This window comes from Haliotis rubra, unplaced genomic scaffold (genome assembly GCF_003918875.1).
Source record: "Haliotis rubra isolate DU_JTF1 unplaced genomic scaffold, ASM391887v1 Scf448, whole genome shotgun sequence".
Lineage (NCBI taxonomy): Eukaryota > Metazoa > Mollusca > Gastropoda > Lepetellida > Haliotidae > Haliotis > Haliotis rubra.
In genome coordinates, this window is record NW_025767133.1 from 800,496 (window position 1) to 817,146 (window position 16,651).

Sequence of the window (16,651 nt, forward strand, 5' to 3'; positions counted from 1 at the left end):
CCTTGCTTGACTCGCGGAATATTGATATGAGAGTCATCACACTGTAGGCAGTTTCTATCAGTTTGTTGGAGAGTAATAAATAGAATACTAAACTCGCTTCTGTGAAATACCATTTTTATTAAACTCGTGAAAGATTTAGTATCAAACTCGCTCGTTTGATACCAATTCATTTACTCGTTTATCTAAATTATACGGAAGGTTGTTTAGTATCCTCTATCTCTATAATGTATAGATCAGTTTGATCATATTAGGGACAGGGTGAAGGCATGAAAAACACTGCGAATAGATGGGGTCTCGAAGATGTATCATTCAATTATGGGGAGAGTGGGGTGAGGTGAAATTGGGTTCAACGTTGTGCTTGAGAGTATTTCGCTCATAGGATGACGTGCATGCTTGTGTATGTGTATGTGCGGCTGCTTGTACTAGCCCAGACTGAAGCTGGTTTTATAGTGCTAGCCCACTGAGATACCATGCCGCAGTGAAGCATGAATACCCCACTCAGACACATTATACTGACTCCGAGCCGACCAGTCCTTGTTGTACCCATTGATGCCAAGCGCCAGGCAGGGACCAACAAGTACCATATTTTAACGTCTTTTGGTATGACACTGTCGGGGATCGAACCCACGACCTTCCGCTCTCTGGGCGGACGCTCTATCCACTACACCACGGAGGTGGTCATGGGGAGAGTGTGTGTGTTGGGGGGTAAATAATGTTACATGGCTGTGGGTTAAAAAAATATTATATAAAATAGGGTGTGAAGGGCTGAGTCGGCAACATGTACTGTTGGATGGTTGGTTAGCACAATTGTTCTAGCCTGCTTTGCAAGACAAGCATATTTCCTTTTTGTTATGCCACCTTAATTGGTCTCATCTGATTGTGACCAAAACAAAATGATTAAATACAAAATAACGTTCTTGACAGATAAACAGTTTATTTGCATGATGGCAATTAGACCTATAGTACCAAAAAGGTTTACAAGTACCTTATTACAGTTTTTTAAACAGATCCTTACAGATGAGTTTGAATACCATAGATGCCACTGGATCAGTTAATATGTTCTCCAGTTGTAGCATTTAGATGCACTTGTTTTATTTGTTTGATAAAATTATTTTCTTTCTCTTTTCAGATGGGAATGATTCATCTACCACAAGAAAAATATATCATCGAACCATTAAAAAATTCATCTTCAACAAATAATATGGTGCTGGAGCATCGCCCACATATAATTCATAAATACCCAATAATAAATCATCAGCACTCAACCACAGCAGCCAGCTGCACTGTTTCAGGTGAGTCAGTTCGTTAGTGCTTGTGTTACCTGTGTGTATGGAAGATTTGTTATGTTTCGAACACACTGGAAAAATGAATTGCAGTTGTCGCACAATATCTTTTGATATTTTGTGCCAGTCCTTCATTCCAGGAAACATTCATTTCAATCTGGTGCTATTAGATACTGATTTAAATATTCATGAGCATTAACAGGTCTAGACACATTGTACATCATTGTTAGTACAGCTGTCTGGATTTAAATATCATGGGTAGGAGTTATGTCCCCTTGTATGTCTAATGATGTCACCCGTGAAGGTCCGGGTTAGAATGAACCTTCAGTAACCCATGCTTGTCGTAAGAGGTGAATAACAGGATCAGGTGGTCAGGCTCACAGACTTGGTTGACACATGTCATCGTATCCCTACTGCATAGATCAATGCTCATGCTGTTGATCACTGGGTTGTCTGGTCCAGACTTGATTATTTACAGACCGCTGCCATATAGCTGGAATATTGCTGAGTCCGGCGGCATAAAAATCACTCACTCACTCTAATGATGTCATTAACAGTAGTTTTCCAGAAAGTAGTTTCCACACTTTCAGGTTTCTGGGCTAAATGGCTTTCCTGACTGACAGGGTTTCCTGAGTAACAGGGGTTTCTAACCAACAGGATTTCCACGTAGGCCACAGTTGATATCCATCTCTTGTTTCTTGCATAACAGGAAGGCACCTAGTTGAAGACGTTTATTAGACTAATGACCTAGGTAATGGCTGTGCCAAACCCTGATTGATGTCATAACTAAAGAATTTCATAGATCAGCACAATTCTGCAAAGGGTATTTCTGAAACTGTAGAGGAAGTAATTAAACAAATTACATAATCACTGCTGACAAATCATTTTGCTATAAAAAAAAACATAATCAAGTTAAATCATGGATTCAAACCACCATCTTTAGATCCTTGCATGACAAAGGGATGTAACTCTGCAAAGGAAAATGCAGAATTTTGGATGACCGACCCATCCATGTGCTGGTTGATAAATAAAGCAGTTAGTGTGAGTGAGGGAGTTTTTGTTTTATGCTTTCAATTAGTGAGTGAGTGAGTAATGTTTTACACCGCTTTTAGCAATATTCCAGCAATATCACGGCGGGGGACACCAGAAATGGACTTCACATTGTATCCATGTGGGGAATCGAACTCAGGTCTTCGACATTAACTACTAGGCTACCCGCTGCCCTGAAGCAGTTAGACACTGACCAACCAATATGATACACAGAGATGCCAACCCATACGAATTTATCGTATACGTTTACGAAAAAACAACACAAAATACATGACTACGATAGCAGTAAAAATATACGATTTTAAAAAAATACATTAAATTAAATTATTAAATAGCATACGTACCATACACAATTAATTTTGATCACATTATATTCAGTATCAAGCTATATGTGGATACTTACTACTGATTTAGTTGAGTATAACATTAATAACAAGGTCTTAGACTCTATATTTATATTTTTTATTTAATATGAAAATTCTTTTGAAAAGTTAATACTAATTTTGGCCAACAAATACTCAATTTTGAATCAGTTTGTGGCCAAAATACTAATTGGGCTAAATTAGGGTTGGCATCTCTGGATATATCGTAACCAAAGAATATGACCTGCATAACGGCAGAATCCCTTTCCTCATTCCCCACAACCAGTTCGAGGGGAGACCATGGACGAAGCTGATCACCCTCCCCTGACTCTGTATATTGATTCCATGCATGTTGCAAGAGGGGATGAGTCAAGCTTTGTAAAGATGTCAAAACAAAAATGATCCACAGCATATTCTGAAAAGTCAGTGATGAGGAACTTGTGGAATAAACAATAGCATCACTTTTTGATTCGGAGAAGCTCCCTGGAGCCCCCTTAATGCTCACTTAGATGAGGTAGAGAAGCATCAGGCCCATCAGCGAGCAGATGAAATATTAAATATGACCTTGAAATAATGTATTGAAGACCTGTCCCATGTGAGCTGCAGTCCGAGAATGGCTCCACCGGCTGTGAAGTTCGGTGACAGATGTGTCAATAACTAGCTTTTCATTGCCCATGGGAAAGAAAAATTGTTTATTAATTTTTCAGTAATGGATTTCAAGATTAAATTTTCACAATAACCATTATACCTGTGATCAAGTATGTTTATTTTATGAAAAAAAATCTGCAATTTCTTAATTTATTTTAAGGCCAGATGAGTTTCTTATCTGTTTTACTGATGAACCTGTCCTGAATTATTGTTGAGAGAGCACAGGTGGCACAGTCAAATAACATGCTGAAAATCACTGTGTAAATATGCCTGGAACCTATGATGGTGGATGGGGTAGCCTAGTGGTAAAAGCCGAAGACCAATTTTCAATTCCCTTCATGGGTACAATGTGAAAAGCCCATTTTTGGTGTCCCCCGCCATGCTATTGATGGAATATTGCTTAAAGCAGCCTAAAACTAACTCACTCACTCGAATTTAAGTTCACTTTAAAGGCGGTGGGGTAGCCTAGTTGTTAAAGTGTTCGATCATCACACCGAAGGTTAGGTTTGATTCTATATGGGCACAATGTGTCAAGCCCATTTCTGGTATTTCCTGTTATGATGTTGCTGGAATATTGCTGAAATCAGTGTAAAACCCAACTCACTCACCAGTTCACTCTGATACTGGTTCTAGGTTTTTTAGCACCTTAACAATGTTTGTTGGTTACGTCTTCTAAAACTTCTCTTCTAATATTAGAGATAAATTGCAAGACTTGCAGGGCAGTGGGGTAGCCTAGTGGTTAAAGCGTTTGCTTGTCACGCTGAAGACCTGGGTTCGATTCCCCACATGGGTACAATGTTTGAAGCCCATTTCTGGTGTTCCCCACTGTGATATTGCAGGAATATTGCTAAAAGTGGCGTAAAACCACACTCACTCAATGCATGCAATGTTAATGACCACATCCTTGTTTTTTATGTAGGTATACTGATTTTATGTTTATTCCTCCATAAGCACACAAATATACTGAAGTCGAATGTTAAATAAATTGATTAAATCTGTTTATCATTAATAGAAGTGCTTTTTGTTAAATTGTTAATGTATCTTTTCATATTTTTTTAATTCCTCAAATTATGGCAAGTGTCAATACTATTTGTGAATTAGATTTGAGGAAACAAGAAAACACAAAAAAACTTTTTGTAATTACCTTCAAATCATCATTTGATTTTTTTCTTCACTTCCTGCATTTTGACATACTGACAACGAACATGAAAAAACCCATCATGGCCTAATTGAATTTGGAGAATTACCCTTAACCCAATTAAAACAGGTTATATAAATACCACAGGGAATGTTTTGAGATGGCCCCCCAGAATTAGGGCTAAGTGAAACCACCTAAAGACATTATGGAAAACTGAGTTTTCATTCTAAACAGTTATTTTAACAGTGTGAAAGATTCATCAGTATAAACAAATCCAATTCCCTGCAGTAAACACATCTGCTAGGATCTGTTAGCCAAGTCAAGTATGGTACGACTTTCACCTAATGGCGAAGGTTGCATTTCAACCATGAATACAGCATCTCGGCTCCAAGACCTTCCAAGGTTGTAATTACTGGGAATATGCAAAACACCTGAGTCTTCCGTTCCTGCTGAGGTTACTTACGGAGAGAGGGGATGCTGGGATATTCCCATTAGGAAAACAATAATATCACTATGGCGGACGGTTGGGAGGGGTCACTGACTTGCATGTGGCGATGTTGGCTTTTCGAACGTGATAGGATTTCGTTTGGTCACAGGTGTGTTGAATATTAGGCTCTGAATTACTTAAAGGACATTTACATTAGTGGTGTTTTTATTTGGCGAATGTGGAGGAAATAGAATAGGGTTTGCTTGTGTTGGGCATTTTTTACTTGTGTTAAGGTTGTTGTTGGGTGGCCGAGCAGGTCAAGTGTTTGCTTGTTGTGTTTAAGTCTGGGTTTTGTTTTCCCATACAGTGGTTTCCATGTTTGGTGTCTATTTCTTGTGTACATATATTGTAATATAGTTGGAATATTGTTAACAGAAGTATACAGACTCACTCATTCATGACACACTCTGTAGTGAAATAAACACTTGACAACTGATGCTCATGATGTTGACCATTGGATTGTCTGGTCCAGATGCGATTTTTTACAGACTGCTGCCATATAGCTGGAATATTGCTGTGTGTGGCGTTAAACAACAAACAAACAAACATATCCAGGTGAGCTACAGTCATAGTCCTGAAAATACTCACTTCATAAAGAAGCTACTGACAGTATGAACAAACCCATGGTACGTATCTGTCGGCCATATTGCAGCTACATTAATACCAGTCAGGTGTAAGTCTTTCCACTTGTCTCTGGAAGCTATAGCCATGTGGCCTTGACCTTTCTGTACGGAGGATAGCTCACGATTTGACTTTTTTGAGAGGAAGTGGCCCTGCTGTAGGCTATGAGGGCATAGATCTGGCACTCAAGAATAGGTTCTTCTTCAACTGGTCATATACCATCAGGCGGACATTGGCGCCAGTGGAGTGCTAAAACGGCTCTGTGCACACGATTCTTCATGATTCAGTACAAAAACTGTATATCAGGTCGTTCTGACTTTGGTGATGTCACAATGATAAAGTGGTTTTAGAATAAAAACACGGAAAATTAGAAGCTAATGGCAGAATTGTCGAATGATAATTGTTATCAAATGGAAAATTGTTTTCCCAGTGTTGTTGAAATAAGATGCAGAGAGAGTAGAAACAGAGATCTAATTAGGGATGATTTAGGAGCTGCATGCTGATATTGATTTTTGATGCTTCAGCAGTTTTCACATGCGGCGAAACATTGGTGAATGTTGTTGTTAATGTCTGCCAATATTTCGATATATGCCAGTTATCTTAGAAACAGTTTAAAGATATACACCAGAGCTCCAGATAAGATTTAGCTCATGTGGGTACAGTACCCACTGTATTTTTTTGGAGTGGGTATAATGAATGTTGAGTGGGTATTTCATTTTCCGTTACCCACTGCTTTCAAACATGTGCATATTCAGTCATTTTACTCACCTAAGTATTATGTGACTGAGTAAGTTTACTAAGCAGGTATGTTCTGCCTTATGACTATGTCATACCTAATCAAAACCAACTTAAATATAATGGAAATGAGTTCATAAAAAATCACTCATCCTAAATGGACAGTACAGCACTTGTCCTATACTAACAGTACAACTTGATAGCAATCGATGGCTTTTTCATTACGCAAGTGAGTTTTATAAATATATTCCGTACGCATTTGTTTTAAACTTTTTGCATATCTAACATTTTAAATGCGTAATTGGTACGCAACAATTATTTTTCAATGCGTAATTGGAAATTTTATATGCGTATTTTACCCGGATACGCAGCTTATCTGGGCCTCTGAATACACAGAGATATACGTAAAGAATGCAAATATTGAGTGATTTTGAAAAGAGGTAGTCAAAATTAGAATTTTGTAATTTTAACTAGGTGTATTGTATTTGTCGGAAAATTCATAAGTCCATGTGTATGTAATGTGTTTAGCAGGACATGTGGACACCAAGACCATCGTAAGCTCCGCCTGTTGAATCTGAGAATTAAGAAATACAGTTCGCTCTACCCCTATGTATAGTGTAATAAAGTACAGCTTTGCCCTGCATTATTATAGTCAAAGCTCAAGGATGCTCCAATTTAATGTTGTCAAGTTCAAAACCACCACCCCACTAAAGCTAATATATACTCCCCATCAAAAGTTTAGACTCACTAGTGTAAATGTAGCCACTTACTTCAGTCAACTGATCTAAACTAGATTTTGCAAAATATTCTATACAGTTTAAGGGTACTGTTTACACATGAACTGATGTATTGTAAAACAAATTTGTAACTTTGAAAAGTTTATTATCATGAGTTCAATAAATGATGAAACTTGGCAAATTCTTAAAAAACTTTATACCAAAACGCAGCTGTTGACATGCACGATATTTGCACATGCTATTCAGCAATTTGATACATGATCCTCGTGCAATTCATCTGCATAAAGTTTTCAGTTGGTTCCCTTCATCATTCATATTCGATGTAACCACATATATATACATAACAAATAGTGAGTGCTTTAAGTGAGTCTAAACTTTTGATGGGTAATATACATTTAAGGGAGCTCTTTCATTTTAGGTATGGGAGGGGCAACAGGGGCTAATTTTCCTTTTGACAGATGATATACTGTTTAAGTCCATCATAAGTTACAGTTGTACTTGTCACACTTGTCTCTGGAAATATACGTTATGTCCACAAAACTGTAGCAATGAGTTGAGAGAAAAAATAAACAGTGAAAGTCACATAATAATCCTTGTGGGCAGATTTATGAGTGAGTGAGTTTAGTTTTAGGCTGCACTCAGCAATATTCCAGCTATATTACAGCGGTTTGTAAATAATTGAGTGTGGACCAGACAATCCAATGATCAACAACATGAACAATGATTAACTCATTTGGGATGTGATGACATGTGTCCACCAAGTCAGTGAGCCTGACCACCCGATCCCGTTAGTCGCCTTACGACAAGCATGGGTCTTCAACCAGCCCTAACTCGGATCTTCACGTGTTGGGCAGATTTATGAATAATTATAACATGGATTGGCTTTTCTGATCAATCTCTTTGAAGATGTCAGCATTTTCACAATGCAGTTGAGGATTGTGCATATTTGTTTCCTTGAGTGAACTTTAGATGGAAAGCGTTTGATCATTATGGGTAAACTATTATTTTCACTTTTTAGATATCTCCTAGCTCTTTTATTATGATGAATGGGTATTTATAATGCAGTAATTAACTAACTATGAATTAATTCTTTTTTCTCTTTGTTTCAGAAAATTATAAACACCAGAGATTAAAGAGAGACACTATACGAAGATACTCAACATCACAATCATCATCATCTTATAATGTAAATAATAATAATTATGAAAATAATAAAAATAATGACAATTCTATATACCACAAGCGACGGAAGCGATCAGCATCTTTAAAGAGATTCGTGGAGACTTTAGTTGTAGTGGATGATTCCATGAGGCGTTATCACAAGGAGGACTTGAAGCACTATGTGCTTACACTCATGGCGATGGTGAGTACCATTTTGTTATACACAGTTACCTCCCTTAGCCGTACCAGGATCTGTGTGTCATGGGTTCAAATCCCACATGTGCTGTGAGGGATCTTTAGTCTCTGTAACAATATTATACATTCAATCACAGACTTCACCAAAATGGTAAACATCTCTGTTCTAATGAACTTGGAACTGGTGAAATATTTTTTTAAGCCTGACACAGTCATTCACTAAAGACTGCATATGAAATGAATGAAAAATGAAAAAATATTGTGAAAAATCATAATAGAATTACTGTAAATTATGTATGAAACCAAACCAAATGGTTAGTTAAATTGTGGGCTTTCCGTAAACTTTGCAATAGTCCTGCCTCTTTGTCACCCAGTTCTCATATTTAGCTCATGACACAAGCATTTGTCAATGTGTATGTTTAGATAAAAAATGAACCGCAAGATTTGTCTATACCTGTGATTACAGCACAGGAAACCCAAACAAACCTTTTTATGAAAGTGATGCCCATTTTGAAATTGCCCCCTTTATGAAAATGGCCTCATTTTTGGTCACACATAGCCTAAAATGGTCCCCATGGTTAATGCAACTAAAATGAGTGAGTGAGTGAGTTTAGTTTTACGCCACACTCGGCAAAATTCCAGCTATATGTCAGCGGGCTGTAAATAATCGAGTCTGGACCAGACAAACCAGTGATCAGCAGCATTAACATTGATCTATGCAATTGGGATACGATGACATGTGTCAACCATGTCAGCGAGCCTGACCAACTAAAATGAACACTGTCTGGCTTAATATATGTGGACTCCTGCCAACTGCCTATTTTTGACGAAACATGCAAGTGCTAAAATACTGGGGACTAAACAACTCTAATTTGCAAGATACATATGAGATAATGACTTGAAGGCTTTAAAAACTAGCAGACAAATAGCCTGTTAACAGATCCTTCAAAAGTTGGAAAGAATTGTAAGTACCCCTACATTTCTCCTCTTTCTGACGAGCCTGTTCCTGTTCAAATAGGATGCTTAAAGAGTTAGCTGTCTTCATCTATTTTTGAGGCTATGTTGATATAATAGGTAACCGATATCGGCATCGTCTTCTGGAACATACATTAAAACCAGTTTACACAGCCAAGTAAATCTAGACATAACACAAATCACATCAGCAAACCGCAGACCACAGCAAAATATTTCAGCCTGAAAAATGAGCAATTGTTTAAAATAGTGGTTCACATTTGGTGTCATTAATGCAAGAAAGAATTCCTTAAGTCAACAAGCCAATGACCTTGGGAAGGTCATTCTCCATTAGATGGTGTCTGCGTCTATTGTCTACCAACCATATGTACAGCACCTGTAGCAGGTTGGATTGTCTCTCAATAGGTGTTTAACATTAGGGAATAATTACTCCTTATACAAAGCAAAGATTTCAGCAAAATTGGAAATATGGAAGTCTTTAGGAAAACAATGTCAAGCAGCATGCTTCCGGCCCATTGGCCAGATTCTGTGGGGGTCATCTCACCAGTTTACTCAATTATTTATGAAGTTTTTCTAAGATTGTCCGACAATATTTTGACAGGGCGGGGAATCGGGAAATCAGTTTGGGTGTTGGAACCACTAAAGAAGATTGTTTTTGGTATCCGCATGAGGTGTTGGGATTCGAGGATCAGATGCTCAGGAATGTATTTGGTTGAAATCTTAGTTGAGACAGAGTGATAAAGAGCATGTTCCAAGTACGTTCATGAGAATATGGTTACACTAGATAAATACTCAATATGTATTGGATATTGGTGCACCAGGGGATGATATTTTCCTAATAACTTTAATTTCATAGTGTTTCCTAATATTGTACCATGTTTTATTGTTTATCTGAACTTAGGGTAGTTGCAAGATGATCGTTATATTTTGGTTTGATGGTGATTTAGGTACATGTATGTAAATAAGCTGATTTATGTAAATAAACAATATTTCCTTGCATCTTAGGTTCATAAATTCAGCACACTCATATGATTTGTGATATACTAAACTTTAAGGGTCAAGCTGATTCTTACCTTTAAGAATTGATAATGACAATGTTTTGGAAATGTCAAAATTTTTGAAGTTATAAACTTGTGTTGAAATATGAAAGAGATGATGGCATTGTCCAGCTAGCATTTGTATTTGTTGTGTTTGTGACAATCAGATTTAGATGTACACCTCAGGAACATTACTCCTCATCAGAGATTCTTTAAACAGGATTCATTTCAGCCAAATGTGTTCTTCGACATGTCATAAACTCACATATGACTCCCTTGAAGATCCAGGTTAGAATTGATCTTCAGTAACCCATGCTTGTTGTAAGACGCCACTAACAGGGTCGGTCTTCAGGATTGGTGACTTTGTTGACATATGTTATCGCATCCCGTTTGCGTAGATCGATGCTCATGTTGGCCATCACTGGATTGTCTAGTCCTGATAATTATTTAATGGTGGGCGTGCGTTAAACAAGAAACAAACTACAAAACAAACAAGCAAAACATATTTTGTAATAACAATGAGAGAAAAGGCTTCCATGTATTGAATGAAAAATATTTAAGTTTTCTTTAACTATACAAATGGGTAATTCAGTTAAGTAGAAGGGCTCTCTTTCTCTCTAGAATAAGAATTGATAGAAACTTATAAATAGACTGGAGGCTGAAAACCAAAATGTGTACTACTCAACGTGGATTTTTTGTCCTTTCACAAAAATATTCAACCAAGTATTATTAAATCATGTTCTTTTGTTTAAATACCTTGAAATAAAACTGATCATGATGCAGTCCCACTCCAGATACTATTTGTGTAGCAACTCTTCCAAACCATTCCAACAACCTAGATATTCAGAGTATTATTATCAAACGTGGAGTAATATCTATACAGCCAGCATTAAAGGTTGTTCGTCTGTGAACCGACATAAATGTTTATCATGCTTATGAACTTGAGAAGCGTAATGTTGGCCTGACCTGTGGAACTGGCTCACAGCAGTCATGACATCACAGATACGGAGAATGGCGCTGGGAGGCGCACTCCTCCTTTTGAAGCTTATTAAGCATTTATATGTTCTGATATTGGGCCGGTGTATACCAGGAGTCAGTATATACATTACTCATTAGGTGGTGTATATTCTACAAAAACACACAGTTATGGTCCATGAATGCCAAATCGTGAAATATACCCATCCTTCTCCAGACGAGTATGTCTGCAGTATCAGTATCTTAATTAGATCCTGACATGCATCTCATGCTAGAATCCTATCAAAGACCATGCACAGAGTCAAGCCATTGGCGCTATCAGGATTACTGCAGACATGGGAATGTCATGTTGAACGCTGACTAGCACGGTCTTGCATGTGGAATACGGTTATTATCACACAGCACCTCTTCAGTCATAATGCCGATGTTATTCCTGGTTGATATGTTTATTGGATGGATGGATGGGATGGGGAGACAGAGGCAGCTGGTGCAGCCTCAGGGTGCAACTCCGGCGAGATTGTTACCATGATATTGGAGAAGTTGTGCTGAACTTGGTGCAGTGGTTGTTGCTAAGGGGATGTATTGAGGTGCAGGAGATGCCTTTGGATGTAATGAATGGTTGAACATGACCTCGAGTCATGGGAGTGTGCTGGGGGCTCATTAATGTGCTAAATGTCCTAGACCTGCATCACGAGGGCCATATCTGTACTTTCAAGCTGACATGCTTTAATATTACAGAAACACTGTCCACAGCAGTATTGATCCAAACTCACTCACTCACTCAAGTCTTTATTTGTTGGGGGTGGGATGTGGGGTAGAGTAGGGCTGCATCCCTTTTTTCCCTTTTCAAGCTGACATGCTTTGATATTATGGAAATACTGTCCAAAGCAGTACTGATCCAAACTCACTTACTCATTGGATTGTCTCCTGTGGAGAATTATAGTGTTTGAAAACGATGGGACCCTGACTGGGGATTGGATGGTAACAGTTTGTGCTGAGTGTGAGACTGGTAACAGTGGCCTGGCTGAGTGTTGTTTTTAACATGTTCCTTCTGTCTGCCAAACAAAACTTGCAAACAAACTTGCACAAGACAACCTACAGTGATATAACTGGTGTAACAGCTTTCACTCTCACTCACTCACTCACTCACTCACTCACTCACTCACTCACTCACTCACTCACTCACTCACTCAGTGATATAACACTATAACACTCACTCACTCACTCACAATTCTTGCACAAGACAACTCCTCACTCACTCACTCACTCACTCAATCACTCACTCACTCAGTCAATCACTCACTGAGATATTCTGTGCCTCACAAGTATCCCAGCCCCCACCAACCCCAAATATTAAACATTTCATCTCTAGGATGCTGTTACTAATCTTCATCTGTTCATGATATTAGAGGCTGCTATGCTACGGACGATGATACCTTAAAACAAGCACAGCAAGAACCAAAGCTACATACTGTTTCCTCAAGGCAAATGAAAAAAGAAATATTACGCGATAAAAGCATATTCTCGCTTAAAAATGTGAGCAATTCTGCATTCATTTATGGATCATAGTCTCTTGCAATAGACAGGTTCCATCACCATTCTGTCAGCAGGTTCCTCTTCCAGCACTACAAATACCAACAGGTGAGGCCAGATTTAGGCGATAAAAACTTGAAGTAAAAATGGGTAATAACTGGCGGTGTGTCGCGGATTTGTCATCTCGTGTTACACAAATGCCAACTTATCACAGAACTTCAAAGCAGAATGGTAATGAATGTACCACTTAACAGGTGATATTTAGTTCAGGTGCCTCTCAGCTTCCGGAAAGTTAAGATTAGATGCAAAAACTGTCGATTAAAGACACTGTAAGAACTATAAACCTCCTGGCGATGAGGCCATTATTGTGATATAAACTTTGTTCAGACTGTGTGTAGACATTTGGTTACTGCCCTTTAGTGGTGAATGGAAAGCATAATTTTAACTCTCTTTTGCCAAAATGGTTTTGTTGATGAAATATTTAATTAGAAAACACACTATTTTAGCTGTAGATAAAAGCTTTGCCATGAAATGGTTTAAGGCAAGCTGATTTTACTGTTTTGGTGATAGCAGTTTTGTTGATTTTATGATTTTAAGGGCTATGCATGTACCAGATTATATTTTTTAAATCACATGTCACCGACAGAATTTCAAATTTTCTCTCTCTTGGCTGACTGACAGATAGAAAATTATGGTTGTTGAGACTTAAATACTAGTAACAATCCATCCATGTGACAATCCAGGTTCCCATTTATGTAACAATCCATCTATGTGACTATCTATTCACACGACACTACACTTCCACATTTACCTAACAACCATAATGCTGAAGATCTGGGTTCGATTCCTCACATGGTGCAATGTATAAAGCCCATTTCTAGTTTCTCTTGCCATGATATTGTTAAATGAATATTGTGAAAGTGAAAAAAGCCTTGTTTATTCACTCACTCGCTCATACAGACCCTGAAACCAATATATCTGATGCAGACCATGAAAACCTGTGAAGATCTGGGTTAGAATTGGTCTTCAGCTGCCCATGCTTGTGGTAAGAGGCGACTAACAGGATCAGGTGGTCTGGTTTATTTTTCTCTCAACTCATTGACTTGGTTGACACATGTCATCATATCCCATTTGCGTAGATTGATGCTCATGTTGTTGATCACTGGATTGTCTGGCCCAGGCCCGATTATTTTCACACTGGCGCCATATAGCTGGAATATTGCTGACTGTGCGGAATGTGGCAACAAACAAGCAAACAAACAAACAAACAGCCTACGAAGGTCTATAACATTTGACAAGTCAAGAATACAGCAGTTTCTGAAAATAGAGAGAATCTCTGGCGCCTTTTTATCATATTTCATTTAGATAATTTAACAAGTACTTAATTTCTGTAAAATACTGTCATTTCTGGGACTAGATGTAAGTCTAGATATTTAGTTGCAATTGCAATTGTTTGAAAAAGATAAGAGAATGATTGTCACGTAAATCTTGTAATGCTGTGAGAAGATTATTAGGAAAGAGTTCCTTCCATTCCCCCATATTTTGCTTCCACAGATTAACAGAGGTAACACAACGTGGTTCGACCCTATATATTGTAATTAATTTGGGGGCTTTTAGTTATTTTTGTGAGTTCTCCAGTAATTGTTGTGTTAGGTTTTGTTAATAATTTTAGCATATATTAATTTACAAATATTATTTGGGGTCGGGAACGGGAGGAGTGAGTGAGTGAGTTTTGTGTTACGCCGCACTCAGCAATATTCCAGCTATATGGCGGCAGTCTGTAAATAATCGAGTCTGGACCAGACAATCCAGTGATCAACAGCATGAGCATCGATGTGCGCAATTTGGAACCGATGACATGTGTCAACCAAGTCAGCGAGCCTGACCACCCGATCCCGTTAGTCGCCTCTTACGACAAGCATGGGTTACTGAAGGCCAATATTCTAACCCGGACCTTCACGGGTCGGGGACGGGTGGAACTCTGACCGATTATTACCCCTCTGAAATGATTCCACCCAAATGAATTTGATCATTTGCAAAAAAAAAAAATGGAAAATAACTGTTTCAGGTTGTCTAGATCGCCTTATCTTTCTTTGAAGGGCTAAGTATGACTGAATGTTTGAAACGTAATCATTTGTTAAGCTAATAGTTGTCAGTTTTTGCCAGTGTATATCACCCACCCTGAGTTAATTGGCCATGTTTCGTATACCTTTCAAATCTACAACTTACAGGGTGGGTCAATAACCTCCACTTCCATGTTTTATAAATGTTTAAAATTCTTTGATGCAAGAAGGCATTTTTGAAGAAATACATTTATCTCAGCTAAACAATAAAGTTTATTTGTAACATGCTATCTTCTCCATCTTAAGACACAGAAGTCAAGGGTGTGAAGCACGGACAGGTTTTGATTATTTTGTTTTATTTCATAGTTTTTAATGTAGAATGAAATCTTTCCTTTTAATTGTTTTTACTGGGCCCATTTTCACAGTTTTAGGGATAAAACTGGTGTAAAGTTTTCAAACGAAAATTAAAAGTATATATAACTTCAACGCCAGAGAACAGCCAGTCTGAGAAAAACAACTTTTTAAACCATTTTGAAGAATGTATTGTTTATACTTTTATACATTACCAGATACTGATATTGACAAGAAGGTCTTTTCAAACTCTGACTTGAAACATGTATTTTTGACACATTTTTCACAAATTTGATCATATTTGTGAAATGAAAAATTCACCATAACCCTGGATTGTTAAGTCTTTGTCTTAACACTGTTTTGAGCTTTTCTAAACAACTTTTGTCACAAGTTATTTATCAAGGAATAAAAATGGACCAAAATTATCAAGTGATGCAAAATATATATAAATCTACTGTTAGAACCTTTAAATCCTGCTTGTATATAAGAGTCCTCTTGTTAGGCCTGTGTGAACAGCACAACCATTACTTTCAGTATATTGCATGCACGAGGTAATTATAGACTTTCTTTTTGATTTAAAAACCTGATGTTCTCAGGGAAACGTTAAACAAAAGAAGCCCTTCAGCTGCTTCAAGAACGTGATGGCTGATGAGGGTGTAAGATTTATTCTTCCAGGTGACTGTGAAGATTGGCAACTTACCATGTTGATGGGCGCCACTTCTGGGATTTCCTGCCCTAATTATCCCACAGTTCGACTGTGCTTATTCCTGGAATGTTCTCTTCAATCTTAAGACCTACCTGTTGCAACTTTGTTTGAAAGTCTGCTGGATAGTTTCCTGTTGTATTCTACCTGTGTGTATTCATTGGTGCAATCTGTTGAATGTTACAGGGACCTGTGAGTGTCTGTACATGGATAGACTGCCTTATTCAGTGAATATTCTCATGTGCTACCTGTTGAATGTTACAGCACCTGTAGGTGTCTGTTCATAGATAGACTGCCTTATTCAGTGAATATTCTCATGTGCTGCCTGTTGAATGTTACAGCACCTGAAGGTGTCTGTTCATAGATAGACTGCCTTATTCAGTGAATATTCTCAGGTGCTGCCTGTTGAATGTTACAGCACCTGAAGGTGTCTGTTCATAGATAGACTGCCTTATTCAGTGAATATTCTCAGGTGCTGCCTGTTGATTGTTGTGAGTGTCTGTACATCACTGCCTGTGTTCAGTGAATATATCTCAGATGCTGCCTGTTGATGTTACAGCACCTGTAGGTGTCTGTAAGCCTGGGTGAATAGACTGTCTT

General features: G+C 38.0%; 1 protein-coding gene across 1 annotated transcript in view; it reads left to right on the forward strand.

Moving 5' to 3' along the window:
• Positions 1–16,651, forward strand: part of LOC124289733 (A disintegrin and metalloproteinase with thrombospondin motifs 9-like) — a 158,828-nt gene that overhangs the window by 48,139 nt on the left and 94,038 nt on the right. The window contains exons 3-4 of the mRNA XM_046726378.1: positions 1,130–1,292; positions 8,171–8,424. Of these exons, the coding sequence (XP_046582334.1) occupies positions 1,130–1,292; positions 8,171–8,424 (417 nt within the window). The remainder of the gene's footprint in view (positions 1–1,129; positions 1,293–8,170; positions 8,425–16,651) is intronic.